At 42.2% G+C, this 23,682-nt stretch overlaps 2 protein-coding genes across 14 annotated transcripts in view; both read right to left on the bottom strand.

The window, feature by feature from the left end:
- The window catches only part of kiaa0586 (KIAA0586 ortholog), a 49,146-nt gene that overhangs the window by 10,388 nt on the left and 15,076 nt on the right, over positions 1-23,682 (bottom strand). For 9 of the 13 annotated variants that reach the window (XM_086183637.1, XM_086183644.1, XM_086183641.1 and 6 more), the window contains 3 exons: positions 1,607-1,715; positions 922-1,382; positions 1-3 (listed from right to left, as the gene is read on the bottom strand). The exon at positions 1-3 is cut by the window's left edge and continues 91 nt beyond it. In XM_086183637.1, coding sequence (XP_086039763.1) covers positions 1-3; positions 922-1,382; positions 1,607-1,715 — 573 coding nt within the window. The remainder of the gene's footprint in view (positions 4-921; positions 1,383-1,606; positions 1,716-23,682) is intronic. The other 4 variants (XM_086183646.1, XM_086183647.1, XM_086183638.1 and 1 more) reach the window with 1 other exon arrangement.
- On the bottom strand, positions 18,865-23,674 carry irf2bpl (interferon regulatory factor 2 binding protein-like). The gene has a single exon (XM_086183649.1). It carries the CDS (start codon positions 21,863-21,865, stop codon positions 19,865-19,867), a length of 2,001 nt encoding a protein of 666 aa, XP_086039775.1. The 5' UTR covers positions 21,866-23,674; the 3' UTR covers positions 18,865-19,864.

The following is a 23,682-nucleotide window of genomic DNA, read 5'->3' as shown; positions in this document are numbered from 1 at the left end:
GTTCTAAGACACCAGAAGAGAGGCTCGCCAATTTGTCATCAAATCATCTGAGCAGTTAAGGCTTTCAGAAGAAGGCTATAAACACTGAACACATATCCCAACAACCATCTAATTCATGATCTCGTTAACATCAAAAGTATAGATTGATAAATTGTGTCATGAAAAAAATAAAACAGCTGATCAGACAACAGGATAGTTTCCTGTTAAAGATTAATTTTCTCCCAGCAAACTGACTTTCAATTTTTCATTGATTTTCAGGAGACTGAAAACAGCTGGGAGATTAACTTGACAGGAACAAGATCAAGAACAAGAGAGAGAACAAGAGACAATGTCACTTATGTCTGAGCTGTAAAAATGAATTTTGTGTTAACCACCCAAAGACTCAGAGGTCAGCTGTCAATCAACATCAAAGACACACTGCTAAAGCTTGTTTGTTTGGTTCATTTAAGAAACATACTTTTTTAACAAACTGTTCAACAGTAAAATATTAACTTCTTTACATAACCCAATAATCAATAATCACAGTTTTGAATCACAGCCAAAAGTAGATTAGTTTGTATTTTCATTCTCTAAACATGAATGGTGATTATCTGTACATATGTGTCATACAGGGTTCGCAAACTTAAAAATAAAGTTAGCAACAGGCTAGTTCCAAAAGACCACAAGTTATCTTCTAGCTTTTATTAACAGGGAGATACCCACACAGTGAGTATGGGCGACAATAAATGTTATTAAACATTTAAGTAAATTAGTTTTAAATGTGCCTCTCTTTCAGCAAACATTTACACATGCTGCCTGTAATTTAATAAAATGTTAGCAGAAAACTTGCCCATTATTGAGCAGACATAAATGTAGCACTGACAATTGGTACAACTTCAATGTTAGACACCTATCAACAGATATTAACTTTGCATAGACTACCTGTTAGCAGCCAGTGTCTCCAACTGGCAATGCAGAAGCTCCCCGGTCTTAGCTCTCAACAAAGATTCTAAGTTCTCTTCTAGAACTTTTTTCTGTCGCCGAACCTGATGAAGAGCCTGGCTGGCGTCCTCCAACATGGATGGAACCAAAAAGCCTTGCTGGACCAGTATGCATTGGGACTGTTGGGACTGGGTTTGACAGGATTGGGAGTTGGTTGTTTGGAAGTGAGTTTGCTGGAACTGAACTTGCTGAAGTTCAATTTGTCGGGAGTGGCATTGGTTTAGTCGGGACTTGTGTTGTTGTGATCGGGTCTGTTTTTGTTGGGAGTGGGACTGTATTTTTTGGGGCTGGGAATGTTTTCTTTGGTCCTGGATTTGTTTTGACAGAAGCTGGTTTTGTTGGGACTTGGGTGACATGTGTTTTTCTGGTGCAGGATTGGAGGTCCTGCTGGAGACTTCTGGCTGTTGGATGACATTAGATCTTCAGATCCACAAACAAAAAAACACATCTAGAAAAAATTAATTCAAGATCTGAATTTTTAAGTGACTCAGTACTACAAAATTTCCCTAGGGGGCACCAAAATTTTAGAAAAAAAAAGTTTAGAACACACACAACTTTTCTTTTGTACTCTACTTCAATTTTTTGTCTGACTAACCGTGAGCAGCATCTTTATTTCTGTCCTTACCAGCTCCATCTCCTTTGGCATGTCTCTGTTCAAGCGCTGTGGGTAACTTCCTTCACCTGTCTGGCTTGCTGGGGAAACACTGGTAGTGCCCTGCAGACTGTGGTCTGCCCTGAAGGACAACAAAATGGCAATCAAAAATAAACAAAAACAAAACAGCACTAAAAGCAGAAACTTCACAGTTACTCTACCAGTGTTAACTGCGTTGACCGCTGGCAGTTAGTGTGTTTAATTTGTAATCCAGTAAATTGAACAAGTCAAGTAGCATACAAGACCACTACTTACAACCTCTATAACTCTGGGTTCTGCCACGTGAAAAAATCTGAGCCTGATCTTAAGAAATCATTGAATTTTACATGTTTCATTCTAAGTTTTTATAGCACAGCACTTGCATGAAACAGCTTGTGTATGAGCTCGATGATAAAATGTGAGAATAGAAATAGTCCCTGATTCAACGTGTTCATGAAAAAATAATGGGCACTTAGACAAATGTTGATATTTATAGATATGAGCCAACAAATATTTATGACTACTGGCATAATTTAGGATCCAACGGTCGAGTTTTTCATGATACTATGATGCTATCATGAAACTTTACTAATGATAGTATTATAATCCAGTAATTTTGCAATAATTGCTATGTCGTAAAACAGTTCATCTGCATTACAATATTTGTGCAACTGAATATGACAAAAAAAGATATTATGTTTTTATCCATTGCTGTGAATTGCTTTGTCAATTTCATAGAAATGTACTAGGGACAATACACAACAAAGTGCAGTCTTAGCTTAGCAGCTGTTCAAAATGTGTGCTCTCTCTCTCTCTCTCTCTCTCTCTCTCTCTCTCTCACACACACACACAAACGACTCCAGTCCCTGGAAATTCTTCAAGGACAGCAACCACGAGTTGCATAATTCCCTTAAATGAGGTGTTGTCAGGCTCAGGACACACAAGCCCTTTTTAGACACAGAATGTAGAGGTAGAGGTGGGAATTTGCTCTCGTCTGTGTGAAATTGACGCATAAAATTCCTCTTTCCAAAAAAGTCACCACTTGTGTGGGCGTCAACATGTGACGTGACATGCAGCACAAAGTTGCTTGTGAACAGTGATGTCGGAGGAATATTTAGCCCCACGTCAGTGTGGCAAACTTCGTAGTGTTGCCAGTCCAACCTCTCTCTGCTGCTGCTGCTGTTGTAGTGGCAGACCTGGTGGTACTTTTTTCCCCAAGTTTTTCAAATTGCTGGTGACCTGTTTCTTCATCCGGCCATAGCCACATAGACCAAGCTCCTCCGCAACCTTTTCATACAACAAACCATCCTTCACAGTCCCTTGAGGTGGTTATCTGCGGTCCTCTCAGCAAGGACAGCTCACTGATCTCCGCGGCTCCCCAGTTGCTCATCTTGCTGAAGTTCATCATCATCTAAAACTTTCAAGTCTCAACCACCAAGAGGAAGGTGTATGAGTTTCATAGGCCTGGTTGGGTGGTCCAGGAATGTGATGGGCCAGTTGTTCATCTTGCTGAAGTGATGATGCATCGGAAGAATATTTAGCCCTGTGACAGTCTGTAAGTTTCAAAACAGCAATTCGTCATTCTGGCTGCCAGCAGCATCAGTGTTGTTTGATGCGGGAGAATTGGCAAGTGTTATGTTCGCGACTTTGCGCCATCGACACCTCCGCCCACCTCACATCTAGCGGACACATTGACGGCTTGGATTTATAACGCAATGGAGGTGGCAATAACTGTACCCTCAGGGGAGGAATATTGCCGGGCCAAAATTGACCCCCAAATTGCCTTACTCTGTCTAAAACCTGGGACGGAGCTGCAGAAATGACGGGCAAATTAGCAGATTGCTGTCCAGTGTAAAAGCGCCAACAGTTTATGTCAAGAAAAAAACTACAGGTCTTATTCTGCAAAAAAATTAACTTTTGTCAAGTTCTCCAAAACTGCTTTGTGATGCTATCTGTGTAATGGGTTGGGCCACACTCAGTACTCATGTAACATTAAAAACTAGACAGAACCATCTCACTTTTGTTCAGTCACTGGGCCAACAGATTGTTGAAGGTACCTGTACTGGACTAGTCTTGGTAAACATTAGATGTGAAATAGCCATTTCAGACACTAAACACTCCCCCTCAGAGTGGGCAGTCCACCCTTTTCCAGCTGAGGACCATAGCCCGCAGGATCAGACTGCAAGGCCCCCACCTTGGTCTGTTGCCCAATCCACAATGAACCAGACCCTTCCAGTTCCTCCAGGTGGTGGGCCAACGGGGGGCCAAGTCTATGTATCCATTTCGGGCTGGCCCTGGCTGGTGCCTAGTGGTCGGGCCTTATGGGCAAAAGCCCGGCCACTAGGCGCTCAGGCACGAGCCCCTACCCTGGGCCTAGCTGCAGGGCAGGGGCCCCGGTAACCCTCCAAAGTGGGTATACACACCCTTCAATTTTATCTCTATGAAGGGTCTTCTGAACTTTTCTTTGTCTGGCCTTTTGCCTACAACCAATCTGGCTTGGGTGACCCTACCAGGGGTAAAATGCCCCACACAGCATAGCTCCTAGGGTCCTTAGAGCACTCAAACTCCTCCACTACAACAAGGAGACAGTTCCATCAATTCATCGATTAATCAATAAATGCATTATTTCAGCATCCACAACAAAGGAAACATTATTATTCGTCCTCACTTTCTGAGACACCTTCACCTAGTTGGAAGGTTTATTAAGACAGATGATTAGGTTCAGTTAGAAGTAGACTTGGTTGAGGGAAAACTGTCAGTGTGGGGTGTGGGCAGATAAAATGTCTGCAATTGTAATCACCACAGTTGCTGTGAATTGTCTTTGTTGCTGTTGCTAGGCAACACATCCATGGTTTCCCATGGCAACACAAAGCAGGGATGCTGGTGAAAGAGACAACATTCATTCATGCATAAGGAAGGAATGAAGTGAAGGAGGGTTCTTCTCTCTAAAGACTAAAATATACCTCCAATTATTCACAAATTTTGTGATAATGTGAGGATGAATGTCAATGCTGTTTGTGTGTTTCTCATTTTAGCCTTGTGGTGTCCCATCACCCTCTCATGTGAAATGGAGGATTCTCAGTCAAACAAAACATTGATCTTAAATCTCTTAAGAGCAACAGACTGTTAGACATATTACAAAACAGTTAAGAATGCTGATCATCAATGAGAAATAATTAATCAATACAACAAATCGAGTCTAAGTGTAAATGATCCTTTGCGTAAAGGAAATTTTCAGTTGGGGAGGTGTCAGTAAGCTCATTGGTCAGTCATAAATTGATTGATTCAAGTGTTTAGTTTCTTAATTGTCTATTTTATCTTATTTTTTTCATTTTCAAAATAAAGACATGGAATATACATATTCAAAAGTGAAAAGTATAACTTGTGAACTCCCACCATTTCTCCACAAATAATAAATAACAAGATTCCTGGTCTAAACCTATCTATACACTAATGATTAGAAATTGTATTTCTGATTTATATTACTATAAAAAAAAGAAATCACATCATCATGTGATGGGGAGAGGGAAGGAGCAGTGAGATGTGCTGGGAAATTACGGTGCTGACATCACTATAACAAATGGAGTTGACACTCCAAAATTACACAAATTTTTATCATGATTATCATGCATTCTCCAACCTTGAGAACAAACTAATATTTCCTCAATCAGATGGATGACAATCACTAGGTCCTCCAAAGAAAGCAACACACACCCTTGAACTCTGACCTCATCACCTTCTGGTGATCACCTGCTCTGCCTCGGTTTCATCTCAGCATACAGAATAAGTGAAGCATTCACTTAGTGACTGGTAATCATGGTGCCGCAGACAGCTCCATGGCAACAGTGATGACGGGATTGCGGTGACGGACAGATGGGAGAGTGACAATATCAAGCAAAACCAAAGGATGTTTTTGCTTCTTCTTGTAAACTGTTTTCTTGTATTGTAAACTGTTTTCTTGTCTGTAGCAACATCTACTGCACGTCTGTCCGTCCTGGGTGAGGGATCCCTCCTCTGTTGCTCACCCTGAGGTTTCTCAGATTTTTCCCTGTTAAAAGGGTTTTCTATGGAGTTTTTCCTCAGTCGATGTGAGGGTCTAAGGGCAGAGGATGTTGTTATGATGCCATGTGAAGCCCTTTGAGACAAACTGTTTGTGAAAACGGGCTATACAAATAAAATTGCCTTGCCTTGCCTTGCCTTGCCTTCTTCATTGGATCTTGATGGCAAAAACATCCCAACTGATCCAGGAGTCATAAGCATTAAGTTCCTGTCCTACACAGGGCCCTATCTTTGGCATGGCACAAGCTGGCTTTTGTTCAAATGCACAGTATTGCTCGCTTCAAGCCTGCACAAATAAACTTTTCATTCCAGGGACCCTTGATCTTTAACCAGAAAATGAAATTGCGCTCCACCTACATTGACAGGTGCTGTAATATGTTAATGTGTTGTGGTCCAGTACACCATGGTGTATTGCTATTTTGGGACACCAAAAACATCTGTGCCATAACCCAAGAAGAGGCTGGTCTTTAGTCAATGGCCTTATGTGTGAATGAACGGAATGCCTTATGTGTAGATGAACAGATGTGATTCTATTGATAACCGAAAACGTGGAAACATTGGCCAGAACGTCCTCCAAGCCCTTCTGGGTGGTGGATAATGAGGAAAAATCTGTAGTATTACAAAAGTCATAAGGTGTGATAAGATGTTAAATCACCCCACCTCTGTCACCCACTGAGAAGAACCATCTCAACACTGCCGGGAGGAAGCCGCCCTGTCCACTTCTTGACCAAAACCCTTACACCTTCACTACCCCCCTCTGGGACTTCACACCTACGTCTACTTGGGTCCCACTGATGTCTCCCACCTATTGTCACTGCAGACACCCCCAATTGCTTCCCTTTTGTCTGTATTTACATTTCACTCAGAGGAACATATGTCTTCAGGATATTGATTTCCAACTGTTTGTGCCCTGTTCCCCTTTTGACCTTATACTGTCACATCAAAGGGTCCAAATAAGAGAAAGTCCAAAACTATTGTTCAGGGTCAACTCACCTAAGAGGGACACATTATCTGCCGGTCAGTTCACCAGCTTCTCAGCTTGCTTTCATTAAGACCTCCTCAACCTCACAGCAACCTTGGGTATTTGGATTCTATCTACAAATTTCTTCAACAATGCCCTCAATATAAACATAACCAGTGTTTGCGCACCTTCACCTGGAAGGAGATCAGATGAGAAGCACTCACCCTCCTTCCTTCTTGAATGTGTGTGCCAATGAAATAGCAACACACCAAATTATGGCGCAAACTGGGCTTAAACAGGAATGACATATGGCATTCTGATTGGTCTGACTTCTTGTTCAGCCAAATTCAGCCTTAACATGGTCAAAAACCAAACAAATATTGTTCAAAAATCAGGCCTTGTTTACAGGCGGCACAGTGGTATGGTGGTTAGCACTGTCACCTCACAACAAGACGATTCTGTTCCGTTCGAGTCCCGGCTCGAGCATGGGGTCTTTCTGTGTGGAGTTTGCATGTTCTCCCTATGTCTGCGTGGGTTCTCTCCTAGTACTCCGGCTTCCTCCCACAGTCCAAAGACATGCAAATGGGGACTAAGCTAATACTCTAAATCAGGGAGTCAAACTGATCCAGTAAAGGGCCGGTGTGGCTGCAGGTTTTCAATCCAACCAAGCAAAAGCAACACCTGATCAAACAAATGAGCTGTGTGGACACAGCTTGATTGAGTTAAGTTGAATCAGGTGTTGCTTTTGCTCGGTTGGAATGAAAACCTGCAGCCACACTGGCCCTTTACTGGATCAGTTTGACACCTGTGCTCTAAATTGACCATAGGTATGACTGTGAGTGTGAATGGTTGTCTGTCAACATATGTTGGCCCTGGCGACCTGTCCAGGGTGTACCCCGCCTCTCGTCCGAAAGCCACTGGGATAGGCTCCAGCCCCATGACCCTAAACAGGATTAGCGGAAGAAAATGGATGGATGGATGGATGGATGGATGAAAGTGGCTGCACGGTGGTGCAGTGGTTAGCACTGTGGCCTCACAGCAAGAAGGTTCCAGGTTCGAGTCCCGGCACGGGATCTTTCTGTGTGGATGTTCTCCCCGTGTCTGCGTGGGTTCTCTCTTCCTCCCACAGTCCAAAAACATGCAATTGGGGACTAGGCTAATTGAAAACTCTAAATTGACCGTAGGTACGAATGTGAATGGTTGTTCGTCTCTCTATGTTGGCCCTGCGATGGACTGGCGACCTGTCCAGGGTGTACCCCGCCCGTTGACGCTGAGATAGGCTCCAGCCCCCCCGCGACCCTTAATGTGTAGGAATAAGCGGAAGATGACGATGGATGCATGAAAGTTTACATGTTTTATAGGTCTCAATCACAGGTGTTCAAAAAAAGACTCAGCAACCCCTAGTCATTTTTAAAAATTCAGGAATTTCTTTGATTCAGTAACATGAACAAAACATGGGAGGCTCATTTAACATGACAAGACGTTCAAAAAAGTGCACTTGGTGCTGTCAAAGATATGTATGTCCAACTTCCCCTTGGAGCTTAAGCCAATTCTGGACCTCTGGACAATGCTGAATTGTGAAGCTTAGAGTTTTCACCACACTATGATTCACCATGTAAAACAAAACTGTTATAACTCCTCCCCACATGGTTGGATCTGATTAAAACTTCACGATTGATAAATATCCCAGGCTACTTAAAATGCTACTTTGAATTTAAATGGTATTTTGAATTTAAATGTTACTTTGAATTATGTCTGCTAAATTACAATACCTGGGAATGTTGAGAAATAAACTCTTGCAAGGGGCTGTACCTGATTCTCCTCTAATATAAATCATATATGCTACACACATTGGAAATTTCTCCTCCTGGAACAGTCACCTTATCGTGGTGCTATGCTGTCGGGGGCATTTTGCCCCTGGGAGGGTCACCCAAGGCAGACTGGTCCTAGGAGAAGGGCCAGACAAAGAACGGTTCAACAGACCACTCATGGAAGAGAAAACAATGACCCTGTGTACCCAGCCTGGAGGGACCCCGGGGGCCTTGGCTGTATGATCCCCAGGCATGGAAGCTGGCTTTTAGGACATGGAACGTTACCGCGCTGGTGGGGAAGGAACCGGAGCTGGTGGAGGAGGTTGAGCTTTACTGCCTAGATATAGTTGGCCTCACCTCGACACATAGCTCCAGGTCAGGAAACCAAAGTCCTTGAAAGGGGTTGAACTCTCCTTCGCTGGAGTTTCTCCGGGTGAGAGGTGGAGGGCCGGGGTGGGCTTCTTGATAGCACCCCAGACTCTCTGCCTGTATGTGGGGGTTTACTTCAGTGGATGGCCTTCGGGTCAGGGAACGGGTCCTGACTGTTGTTTGTGCTTATGCACCGAACAGCAGTTCAGAATACCCACCCTTTTTGGAGTCCTTGGGAAGGGTGCTGGATGGTTCCCCAACTGGGGACTCGATTGTCCTACTGGGGGACTTCAACGCTAAAGTGGGCAATGACAATGTGACCTGGAAGGTTGTGATTGGGAGGAAAGGGAGGCCCGACCTGAACCCGGGTGGTGGGCAGTAATTGGACTTCTGTGAAAGTTGCAGGTTGTCCATAACTAACACCATGTTCGAACATAAGGATGCCCACCGTTGCACGTGGCACCAGTACATCCTAGGTTTTAGGTCTATGATCAATTTTATAGTCATATCATCTGATCTGCGACCGCATGTTCTGGACACTCGGGCGAAGAGAGGAGCTGAGCTGTACACTGATCACCATCTCGTGGTGAGTTAGATCAGGTGGTATAAGGGAAGATGCCGTGCAGACCTGGCAGGCCCAAACGAGTAGTGAGTGTTTGCTGGGAACGTCTGGCAGAAGAACCTGTCAGGATGATCTTCAACTCCCAACTACGCCAGAGCTTTGACTACATCCCAGGGGCAATGGGGGACATTGAGCCGCCATTGTCGAAGTGGCTGTTGTGAGCTATGGCCATAAGACTGCTGGGGCTGGTTGCGGCGGTAATCCCTAAACCCGCTGGTGGACACCAGAGGTGAGGGGAGCCGTCAGGCTGAAGGAGGCAGCTTACAGGGCATGGTTGACTTTTGGGTCTCCAGAGGCAGCTGACCGGTACCGGCAGGCCAAACGGTGTGCAGCCATGGTGGTCACCAAGGCAAAAACTCGGGCGTGGGAGGAGTTCGGTGAGGCCATTGAGTAAAGTAAGTCAAGTCAAGGCAATTTTATTTATATAGCACCAAACCACAACAAAAATTATCTCATGACACTTTACAAGTAGAGCAGGTCCAGCACCACACTCTTTCAATGAATTCCCACCCAACAATTCTCAATGAGCAAGCACGTCCTGCAACAGCGGCGACCAAAACCTTCCTTTTAACAGGCAGGAACGTCAAGCGGATCCATGCTCAATGGGGAGGGCTTTCTGCTTTGACCGGTTGGGGAGAATGGTTGGCTCCAAAAAGGTTCTGGCAACCGTCCATTGCCTCGGGGGGGGGGGGGGGGGTGGTAACTTGCCAACACGGCGGTTAACAGTGGGGACCGGAGGCTGCTGATGTCAACTGGAAGGTAATTAGGTGGTGGAAGGAATACTCTGAAGAACCCCTAATCCCACCAACACGTATTCCATGGAGGAAACAGATTTTGGGGGGTCATCCAATCTCCGGGCAGAAGTTGCCGAGACAGTTAAGCAACTCCACGGTGGCAGAGGTCTGGGGGTGGATGAGATCCGCCCTGGGTATCTCAAGGCTCTGGATGTTGTGGTGGAGAGGGTCGAGTTTGGTGACAGGATGATGACATCTCTGCTTTTTGCGGATTATGTGGTCCTCTTAGCTCCATCAGGCCACGAGCTCCAGCTCTTGCTGGGACAGTTTGCAGCCACATGTGAAGCAACTGGGATAAAATCAGCACCTCCAAGTCTGAAGCCATGGTCCTCAGCTGGAAAAGGGTGGCCTGCCCACTTCAGGTCAGGGAGGAAGTCCTGCCTCAGGTGGAGGAGTATCTTGGGGGCTTGTTCACGAGTGAGGGTAGGATGGAGCCGGAGATTGACAGGCGGATTTGGGCGGCATCTGCAGTGACGTGGGTTCAAAACCAGTCTGTTGTGGCCAAAAGGCAAAACTCTCGATTTACCAATCAATCTACGTTCCAACCCTCACCTATGGTCAATAGGTACAAGATTGCGAAGCAGCCGAAATGTGTTTCCTTCGCAGGGTAGCTGGGCTTTCTCTTAAAGATAGGGTGAGAATCTGACATCAAAATTGCTGTTGCAGACTTGATCAAATGCACTGCGAAGTGAAGTATGCTGAGTGACTGTCCTCTGGCTCCCCCTAATGGTTGCTAGAAGAAAACTGTATACATCACTTCAATGCCGCTTTTAAATTAATTTATCTGCAAAATAATAAGAAAGGAGTTCAAATTCAAAACACTACTTCAAATGACCGTATTCACATCCTACTTTAACCAGCTCACACTTTTCTATGTAACCGTTTAAAGAAATGGAATAATGTTTAATGTTACATTGCATGTTATTCTCCATTGGGTCACTAGGTGGCAGCATCTACCTGCAAATCCTGTGAGACTCCAGTTTGCTGCAAGGGTCTAGTTTACACTTATTTTTATTTATATATACATTGCATTTTGCTTACTGATCGTATTCAATACAAATTTGGTCAGAGACACCCTAAGAAGTTCCTGATACATGTTTTTGTTGAACATTGAGACCATAACATAGTGGCAAATGCTGATATTTCAACATAACACATGACACTGTTATAATTTGACTGGAACTTCATGGAACTTTTCACACATCATGCCTGGTGATAAATCCCATATTTTATGGGTGTTGGGCACGTGTGCAAAAATGCCTGAGATCCTCCCTGCATGTTTCATAAAAAAATGCATAAAAATCAGTGGGCAACTGCACAAGGCCTGCAAGAAAGTAATTGGTGCTATAACCTCAACCCAACAACAGGACCACAATATTGAATTTTGTCTGCAATTTTTCACTGTTTTGGCTTTTTCCATGTGTTGTACTGGAAAGAAATCCTCCAAGAGGCTTAATTTGATTTTCAGAAAATTTAAGTTGTGTATACTAGACCCCTTGGTGATACCAAACTGTAATCCAGCCTAGGATCACACAATGCGGTCGTGATGGGCCGGTGAATTTTGGTGATGCCCCATGAAAACCCAAACTGTTATAACTCCTTCCCACATAGTCAGATCAGTTTCAAACCACACAGGTTATAAACATCCAGGCCTGAAGACATCTACAGGTCAGCCCTGACCCATAATCATAGTGCCACCTAGTGCTTACAGGACGTAAGTCCAATGAAATGAACATTTTTCTGAGGGAGAAGAAACTGCTGTACTCTAACTGGTCAATGGTAACATGATCCCTGTGTTTATAAGTGCTGCAGAAGATTTGCAGAAACACAGACTCCACATTGCAGAACGCTGCTGGGAATCCATCATAATCACCAGCTGCAGTGGTCAGAAAAGGTTTTTGATCATGTGAAACCAGGAAAAAAGCCAAAACCATCTCTGTTTTAGAGAAGACAGTTCATATGTTCCTGTTGATGAAGCTGATAGTTAGAACTAGTTTAGCCTTGACTAGAACCTGGTGTCTGTAGATTGAAGCAGGATTTGAGGGTTGACAAGTTAACTTAAGGCTGAACTCAGAATTTTCTGTACAATGAAGGTGGCTAAATTTTCAATGGAACATGTCATCCCAGCAACATATGCTACATATCCAACTCACAGACAATGTTGTCATTATTCCTCCAATTGAAAATTTCACATTAGGGTGCGGTTAACGGGAGGGTCTGTCCTGGGTTTGACAAAAAAGAAACCGCAGTATTTCCTGAAGATCACTTATATTAACATTACCACTTTTCATTATTAACATTTAGATTAGAAGAGAAGAGAACAGAAGGCCTTGATTGCCATTCTAAAGCATTCCAACAAATTATAGTGCAACTCCTCACACTATAAAACAGTAAAAGTGCAAATATAAAGAAATGATAGGTTCATCAACTCACATATAATAAAAAATAGTGTCGTAGTGGAGTACAATCAGATTTTGCATAAGCATCAGATCTAATGTATAGTCAGGGTAATATAATTGCATCAGTGAATGTTCAGTACTTATGCCACATAGAAAAAAACTGTTCAGGAAACTTAAGATGTGTGTCTTTATATATTTATAGTGCCTCCCAGCAGACACCAGCCAGAAAACCAGAATGTAGCAGAGTCAGCAATGCAGGGAAAATGCATTCAATTAGGGAAATTTATTTATATAATCATATTCATACTTGTATATGCATGCATATATATACATATATATATATATATATATGCATATATATATATATATACACACACACACACACCTATATACACACACACACCTATATATATACATACATATATACATACATATATGTAGATAGACATACACACATGTTTATATATACATACATGTATACATATACATCTATATATACACATCCATATAAGCATAGATCTATAGATATACACACACACGTATATATATACATATATATATACACACACGTATATATATACATATATATATACACACACGTATATATATACATATATATATACACACACGTATATATATATATATACACACGTATATATATACACACACGTATATATATATATACACACGTATATATATACACACACACGTATATATATACACACACGTATACATATATACGCACACGTATACATATATACGCACACGTATACATATATACGCACACGTATATATATACACATCCATATATGCATACATATATAGATATACACACATACGTGTGTATATATACACATCCATATATGCATACATATATAGATATACACACATACGTGTGTATATATACACATCCATATATGCATACATATATAGATATACACACATACGTGTGTATATATACACATCCATATATGCATACATATATAGATATACACACATACGTGTGTATATATACACATCCATATATGCATACATATATAGATATACACACATACGTGTGTATATATACACATCCATATATGCATACATATATAGATATACACACATACGTGTGTATATATACACATCCATATATGCATACATATATAGATATACACACATACGTGTGTATATATACACATCCATATATGCATACATACATAGATATACACACATACGTGTGTATATATACACATCCATATATGCATACATATATAGATATACACACATACGTGTGTATATATACACATCCATATATGCATACATATATAGATATACACACATACGTGTATATATATATATATATATACACACATACATACATATATGCATGCATATAGACATACACACATACGTGTATATATACACATACATATAGACATACACACATACGTGTATATATACACATACATATAGACATACACACATACGTGTATATATACACATACATATAGACATACACACATACGTGTATATATACACATACATATAGACATACACACATACGTGTATATATACATATACATATAGACATACATATATGTAGATAGATATATATGTACATGTATATATACATACATACACTATATTGCCAAAAGTATTTGCTCACCCATCCAAATGATCAGAATTAGGTGTTCCAATCACTTCCATGGCCACAGGTGTATAAAATGAAGCACCAAGGCATGCAGACTGTCTTTACAAACATTTGTGGAAGAATGGGCTACTCTCAGGAGCTCAGTGAATTCCAGCATGGAACTGTGATAGGATGCCACCTGTGCAACAAATCCAGTCGTGAAATTTCTTCGCTCCTAAATATTCCACAGTCAACTGTCAGCTGTATTATAAGGAAATGGAAGTGTTTGGGAACGACAGCAACTCAGCCACGAAGTGGTAGGCCACATAAACTGACCGAGCGGGGTCAGTGGATGCTGACGCGCATAATGCGAAGAGGTCTCCAACTTTCTGCAGAGTCAATCACTACAGACCTCCAATCTTCATGTGGCCTTCAGATTAGTTCAACAACAGTGCGCAGAGAGCTTCATGGAATGGATTTCCATGGTCGAGCAGCTGCATCCAAGCCATACATCACCAAGTGCATTGCAAAGCGTCGGATAAAGTGGTGTAAAGCACGCCGCCACTGGACTCTAGAGCAGTGGAGGCGCGTTCTCTGGAGTGACGAATCACGCTTCTCCATCTGGCAATCTGATGGAAGAGTCTGGGTTTGGGGGTTGCCAGGAGAACGGTACTTGTCTGACTGCATTGTGCCAAGTGTAAAGTTTGGTGGAGTGGAGATTATGGTGTGGGGTTGTTTTTCAGGAGCTGGGCTTGGCCCCTTAGTTCCACTGAAAGGAACACTGAATGCTTCAGCATACCAAGACATTTTGGACTATTCCATGCTCCCAACTTTGTGGGAACAGTTTGGAGCTGGCCCCTTCCTCTTCCAACATGACTATGCAGAAGTGCACAAAGCAAGGTCCATGAAGACGTGGATGGCAGAGTCTGGTGTGGATGAACTTGACTGGCCTGCACAGAGTCCTGACCTCAACCCGATAGAACACCTTTGGGATGAATTAGAGCGGAGACTAAGAGCCAGGCCTTCTCGGCCAACATCAGTGTGTGACCTCACAAATGCGCTTCTGGAAGAATGGTCAAAAATCCCCATAAACACACTCCTAAACCTTGTGGACAGCCTTCCCAGAAGAGTTGAAGCTGTTCTAGCTGCAAAAGGTGGACCCACGTCATATTGATTAGGAATGGGATGTCACTAAAGCTCATATGTTAGTCAAGGCAGGTGAGCGAATACTTTTGGCAATATAGTGTATATGCATACATATATACATACATATATGTAGATAGATATACACACATGTATATATACATAGATATATGCAGACATATATACATACAAATACGTAGATAGATACACACATGTATATATGCAGACATAAACATACAAATACGTATATACATACATATATATATAAAAATGTTCATCACAGATCAGATTTTCTGTAACAATCCCTATATATATTTGAATTATTAAAGAAAATCTGATCTGTGATGAACATTTTTTTATGAGTTGGACATTGTGTTCAGCAAAATCTTCACTAATGAACACCATATGTGTGTGTGTATATATATATATAAAAATATATACACATCCATCCATACACATACATATATACATATACATCCATACACATACATATATACATATACATCCATACACATACATATATACATAAACATACATACACATACATATACATACATACACATACATACACACATATACATACATACACATACATATATACATACATACATATACATATATACATACATACATATACATACATACATACATACATATACATACATACATATACATACACACATACATACATACACATACATATATACACACACACACACACACACACATATGTATACATATACATATAAATGGAGGCTCAAGCTGCCACACTTAGAAGTAGTAGAAGAAGCTTTATTGTCATTATACACAGGTGTACAAAAAATTTCTGTTTGGCAGCATGTCCCACACACATCGCAGCAATGACACATTCTCAATATACAGTGTATAAAAATGTATGGATGTTTACATTGTAATAAATATATAATAAGGTGATAGTATTAGTATCGGTATCAGTACTGGAACTAGTATTTATATTAGTATTCTCAATACTGTACTCGTATTAACATCAGCATTCTCTTCACTAGCGCATAATGGCTCATATTATGCTAAAAATGTTTGCTTGAGTAACCTGTAGATGTTATTATTGGTAGCTAGTTGTTGTAATCGGTTGCATCTTTCTCCTTCGAGCCTGTTCACGTCGTCTATGCATCATTCTCTCTTGCCCTTCTCTGTCTTTATCTCTGTCCCTCTCTTTCCTTTTCTATATCTGTCTTTTCCCATTTTCTGTCTTTGCCCTTGTCTTATCCCCTTTTCCTAATCCTTCCCCCAACCAGTCAAAGCAGAAGGCCCTCCCTGTTGTGCCTGGATCTGCTTGACATTCCTGCCTTTTAAAAAGGAAAGTTTTTGTCACTGCTGTTGAAAAATGTGCCTGCTCATGGAGAATTGGTGGGTGTAAATTAACTGAAGGAGTGTGGTGCGAGACCTACTCTACTTGTTAAGTGTCATGAGATAATTTTTTTTTTTTAATTTGGCGCAATACAAATAAAAATGACTTAACCATTGGAATACAAAAATAACCAATCCATAAAATATAGCCAATATAATTGCAACTAAAAGTAGCAGCAGTAACAGAGTTGCTGCATACATTTTTGCAAATCATCTACAAGAAGTTACAATAAAGACATGAAGACAAGTCTTCATAACAGCGGAATTTATTTCAATGGAGTCAGCTCCAAGGCACATAACAAGATCAAATACATGTTTCATCAAGTGTTTTATCAGTCATTAAATTAACTCAAACTACAAAATGATCAAAGCAAGGTGAAAGGTGAAATGCAACTGGGACATCTTGGGAGGGTATTTTCAGTAATAAGTTTAAGATTAAATGATGTGACATGGAAACAAGTAACTGGTCTGTCTATGTACAAAGTCACTTCTAAAGAAAAAAAAAAAAAGATTTTCTGAATTGGGTTTGAGATGATATGCCATCTTTAAAAACTGTCCCAGAGGAAAAAGTGTGGGAGACAGTGATTTATTCAGCAATGCATGAAGGCATTGTGGCTGCACTCACTGTGCAATGATGATTGCTATTTGCTTTCTGCTTCTGCTTTCATATTGGTCATTTTAATTTAACTGAACTGCGAGTTGTCTTCTCGCTCATTCTCGTGAGTTTATAAAACAGTCACATGACATCACAACACAACCAGAGCTTCTGCTTTAACTGCATTGGGCTCAGATCAGGTTCAAATAGGAAAAACATATGCCTGTTACCATTCTGATACAAGTTCAAAAATCCAATAAATGGAATCAAATGGTCACTCCTAAGTTGCCAAAGCACTCCCTGCAAATATGAAAACTATTGAGACTATTTTGGCTTTAATTTGATCCATTTTACAAATATTTATTCAAAATCTGATCAGCTTTTATAATTAGTGAGATAAATTGGAGTTACTGTTGTGAAAACTCAGAAATTCCTATTCAATCTCTCGATCTAGTTATAATGAACTCCTACTACTGTAAAAACTGAGAAGTGCAATGACATGTCCTGATTACAAGGAGTTTGGGGAAAATAAAGTTGAACATTTTGGTTTTATTTTCAACATTTTAGAGACATATGTGGCTAACAACATGTGGCTTACAACTTTATATGCTGGTCACCTTTCCAAATGTCATTATTAATTATCTACCATATTTTACATCAAACACCATCAAACATGATAAATAATTCTGAATCCTCAAAACAAGCTGCAGCAAGTTTAATATGGCCAAAACAAATTTATGAAACAGTATTTTCCACTTTATTTGATAAATAGATGGGTGTGCTACCTATATACCTTCAGGTATCCAGCAGATGAAACTGATGACTTTGGTTTAGCACAACGACATACAACATTGTGAAGGTGCATCCTCACTCAGAAAAGCTTCAGCATAGGTTGTGCTCTAATCTCTTACAGTGAATATGAATGAGGGAATTAAAGGCCTCTGACACTCAAAGATTCAAAATACAAAATATAAAATATTGATTTAAGTTCAAATGTAAATGTGCGAGATGAGGTGCTAGGATTCAACAGAAGTTCAACTTTCCACATGTAATTATATCTAATAAATTAGAACTTGGATGTTGACATGAACAGATGGATTGTATTCACAGTAACAAATGAATGCAACATTAGTCATTAGCCCAATGACCCAACCAAAACTGCCAGCAGCTTTGGGAAAATATTTTCTTTTGAACCTACCATTAACTCTCTCACTAATTATGTGTATTGTTTGCTTACAAGTGGAAGAAAAAAAAATCACCACACATGATCTTCCACAGAGATATTTGATCAAACAATTAAAATATGTATGTCAAGTAACCAGTTGCTGTTTGAGCATCATGATACACTCAGATGAGAGAAAATCACATAACAGACATTCAGATCATGTGTGCTGATCACAGGCAGCAGGATGGGACAAAAAATTACAAAAGCAATATTTCAATTGTTCAATATGTTAATATTTTAGACACTAATGAACACATGTTGATATATTAATTCATCATATCTGTGTTTTATTAAAGACATGTTTGGGTTCAGAAAAAACATCATTGCTTGTTGCCACTGTGACACAGGACTTTAAATTGACCTGGCCAATGACATGCAGTTGGGGAACATTCGCCAGGAATGACTGGGGTTCATATGACAATCTGTAAGAGACAAATTTGGATGATTTTCATTTGCTGGATTTACTGGATATCATGTTTTCCCAGTTGAAATTCCGGTTTAGAATTATGCAAAAGCATAAACTGGTGTAAACTTTGCTTTATCAAGTGTTTAGATGGATGTGTCAGAATTGTCAAGAAACATTTGTCAGGAAAGGAGACTTAAAAATAAATATGAAGGCTTGTCTCCACAGAAATCACCACACTGTACAAATAAAAGTTTAGTATTTTATGTAGTGTGATAAATGTTTCGTTTTCTGTGTAGAATTACATATTTATAATTACATATTACCAGATGCTACCAAATGCTGGGACTGGACTGATAAGGATACTTTAATTATTTTACCTCTCCAGTGTTCAACATATTGTTGTCTCCATTTGACAATGTCAAAAACTAAATATTTTTAAATTGGTACTTCTGGTGTGATAAAAAGTTTTTAAATTGCATTCTTATAAAACTGATATGAAGAAATCAATAGAAAGGCAAACAGATATTCTTAGGACAAAATTAAACATCTGCATTATTATAAAGCAGCTCTTAAGTAATGTAGACATTTGGGGATTACAGTTATATAAAAACTTGTGAGTTATTGTAATAAAATATCAAATTAAACATATCACAATACTGATCCATTGAGAAGTCATCTTTATTAACAGCGTTTTCTCAGAATCTCATTTAATAATTTTGATCTGCATTTTCAACTCGAACTTTCCATCAACATCAGGACAGGTGGTCTTTAATTTAGCAATGATTAAACGGACTTGACGAAATCAATAATCTCACTCAGTGACAGAAGTCTGGGCTAACTCCTGCTGTGAGGCAGAGCGTCTCCTCGTCCTCAGGGGTCTCTCTCCTTCTTTATCTTCATGTCCCCCGCCAGAATGGTGGCGATTTCCCCCTGCATGAAAGCCCAGGGCACGTTGGACCCGACAAGCGGGCACTTCTCCCCGCTTGGACAATACACCTCCCCCGAGGCTCCTTGGGCCTTGATGCTCTCTCTCGAGCAGGGGAAGCAGAACTTGTGGCTTGGGACTGATGGACACTGCACAAAGTGCGTATCTTCCAACCTTTCGTGGCAGATGGTGCAGCACAGAGGACCGCTGTTAGCCATGGGCGAGTCGGGAACGTTCTGCGCGTGCACCTGCTCCTGCGACAGTCCGAGGTCACCGCTGCGGGAGGAGAGGCGTCTCTGGCCTGACACGGAGGCGGGGGACACTGGACTACTGCTGTTGTGTCTGGAGGATGTGGTGGAGTGAACAGAGTCTCTGTCCTTGTTTGGGGAATGCGCGTTTCCAAGTGTGTCCGCTACTGACATGAGCGCTGCCATCGGGGACTGTCCGTTTTGCGGAGGCGCAGCAGGCTCTTGCGGTGTGGAGCTACCGGATGGGAGTCCGGGATGTCCCGGCCCGGCAAACGAGCTTGCAGCCATTGAGAGTTTGAGAGCTTCGGTCTGACTATTGATCCACTGCTGTTGGCGCTGCTGCTCCTCCGTCAGCTTAAGGCCGTTCTCCGCCGAGTCAGGTTCCGGTGAAGCTTTTCTCTTCCTCATGACGGCCCTAGAGCTGCTGCTCGCACTACATGACGCCGAAGCTCTACCGGGAAGCACCAGGGACGTTGGCAGCAACGGATAGCTGCCGTCAATATGGGGCTGTGGTAGCATGTCTCCCCCAACACAGTCCTTAAAAACCCGTAAGGACTCCGGTAAAAGATCGCCGAGCAGCCGCCAGTCCCCTGAGCCGTGGCTCCTCTCGTACTCCAGATATTTGAAGCCGGAGGACAAACTTCTGCCAAAATCCCTCATGCAGTCATGGTACATCTGCTTGGCGACCCCCGAGGCGCTTGAAAACACGTTCCCGGAGCCGCTCGGGTATTCAATGAAAATCTTAAGCTCGAAATCCATTCCAGGTTTGGCCACAGCATCGAAGGCGAACACCCGACCCACCAGCCCGTGGTCCTTCTTAAACCGGACGTCGAAAGGGGTGCAGCCAGACAGCGTGACTAGCGTGTCCCGCACAATCTTCGGTTTGCTCGCCCACTCATCCTGGCGGTTCCGAAGGCTCTCGCTCAACTCGGCCAGAGCCTCTACGTTCCTCTGCTTGTCCTTCAGCTCTCGTTCCTGGTCTGTGCTGGACACCGAGGATGGCGGCTTCCCTCCCGACTCAGACAGCCCCACCTGCCCCGCAACAGACACACCAACCAGAGAACCCTGCGGAGCCCCTCTGTTTGTCATGCAGTGCGGACCCGGTGCGTTTAGCAGCGTCTGAGGGAGGAGGTTCGGGGGAACGTTCATCTGCCCTGGTGTCGACACTAGCCCACCGTGGTTCCTGCTCCTAGAGTTTGGACTCTGTCGGTTCAGCTCAGGCGGTCCGTCGTCGGGTTTGAACCCATTTGATCCTCCGAGACCGTTAGGTAGTCTGCTGCTACCCTGCACGCTGTAGTCAAACCTGGCCCGGCTATCCGCACCGAGCGAGTACCGATCCAACCCATGCTGCTGGGTCTTCCCCAGTCCGTCCCCTGGGTGGAGGTGGTTGAGGTGCCCCATCGTCTCCTTCCCGCTCACTAACACCGCCTGGGTCTTCGCAACGGCAGGCTGCGGCTGCGGCGGTGGTGGCGGGGGAGGGGGTCCGCCGGCGGGGGAGCGACCCTCCTGGAAGCCGTGAGCCCGCTTCAGGTGGCGGGCTGTCTCGATGACGAATTCGATTCGGTCTGCGCCTTCGTAGTTGACGCAGCCCCGGCACACTGGCTCGGTGAAGTCCCAAATCATGGCCCACGGCATGCGGGGCAGGTCGCATAGATAACATGATTGTCTTCGGGACGAGGAGACCTGCGGGGAGGACATCGTGCCTCGGCCCGGCTCCCTCCCAACTGACTACGGAGAGTCCTCGCTCCTCTAGGTTATTGTTCCTGCTGCCGCTACTTAGCACTGTATGCTACTGCAGAGATGGAAGAGAAAGTGGAGGGGGCTGCGTTTTTCCCCTGCCTACATCATTCAGAGAGAGAAGCAGAGGAATTTGGATTGGGTACCCCACCCCCAGGAATGCCACCTGGTGGGTGTGACGTCATCGCCCTCCCAGCTCTACTGAGACTACAACCACTTGTTGCCCCTACCCCCACATCCCTTGAATGAGGAGAAGAATCAAAAAAGGCTGGAGCACCTCCAGTCACTCTGATGATATTCACCCTAACATCCACGTTTACCAGACATGTTCAGGTGATAAAAAAAATAAATAATATGTGCTGGAAATTTTAAGACATGAAGCTGCTATTATGCATGAAAACCTGAGCTATGACACTCTGGATGATCTGCAAAGATCCATTAATGAATCAACTGACAAAATTCAAGTTTTTCAAACAATGACAAACATCCTATTTCAAACACTCAAAAGGATTAATGTGTCTTGCTGCATCTTATACTGATCTAAAAATCTGCAAACAGAATTTCAAGGTGATGGAACTTCTGGCATTTTTAAAAACATTTTCAAACACTTGTCAATTTTGATAGCAGCTAACTGTTGTACTGTGATGTATCTGAGTGAAACGGGATCAAAAAGAAGTAAATAATATTGGGAGGAATTTGATTGAAAGACTGGAGAGTTGAGTTTGCCATTACAAGTGTAAGAGGAAAAGAGCACATATACTATGCTGTTGAACAAAGACACACTGATGATCCATTTCTGCTAGATAGCTAGCTACTACTGATTACCCACTGCAGAATAATTGTGCCAGTTTGGGGTTGGATTCATAACTAGATGGGAAGTGTGTTATGAACAACTGAAATTGCAATTTCAGCATAAATGAGTAGAATTAAGACTACATACCAGATGAGACACTGAGGTAATGTGACGAAGGAATACAAGACACTGCGTGAAGAAACAAATTCCAGAGTGCAAAAAAATGCATCTAATAAAATTCAGTCAGAACAGACCAAAGAGTCTTCTTGAAATCTATATTCTAGCTAAAAGGTAGAAAGTGTAACACCCCATCCACTAGGAGGCAAGGCAAGGCAATTTTATCTGTATAGCCTGTTTTCACAAACAGTTTGTCTCAAAGGGCTTCACATGGCATCATAACAACATCCTCTGCCCTTAGACCCTCACATCGACTGAGGAAAAACTCAGGAGGGGTCTAATATAGTCCAATATTGCACATAATGAGAGAGCTGAACTTGATAACTTTTCTCCCCATTCAAATAAGCCTCACAGACCTTTTCCCCTCGGCCAAATTCAGGTTCCCAAACCTCAATCAATGATTCAATTATACTTTTTTTAAAGACCAGTCATTGCTAAAGCAGTTCTCAAGAAGTAAACAATGTGCCAAGGAAACCATCTGCATGATGTCAGAAACAGTCCTCAGATATCAGATTCTCCAGCAGAACAATCTTGGTTTCCTTATTAGCAGTTGGTGTTTAGTCTTTCCTCAAACTGAATGAGATTATGACTGATGCGGATACAGATGCAACTGGATGTTATGTCATTGCCATTATTCCCAGGAACACTGGAGTTGACATGGGTCTGTGAGATATATTGTTTTGTGTGTATTTGTGTTGGACTAATGTGTCCTTAGGAGCATTTATGGTTTCTTGAGTCTGAAAAACAGCGGCAGCATTTGTCTCTGCTCAACAAAACATTCATGGCAACAGAAACACCCTCCCCTACC

The sequence above is a fragment of the Aulostomus chinensis genome, chromosome 17 (genome assembly GCF_037954235.1).
Source record: "Aulostomus chinensis isolate RoL2024-O1b breed Wild chromosome 17, RoL_Achi_v1.0, whole genome shotgun sequence".
NCBI classification, from domain to species: domain Eukaryota; kingdom Metazoa; phylum Chordata; class Actinopteri; order Syngnathiformes; family Aulostomidae; genus Aulostomus; species Aulostomus chinensis.
This window is presented reverse-complemented; position numbering and strand designations above follow the sequence as displayed.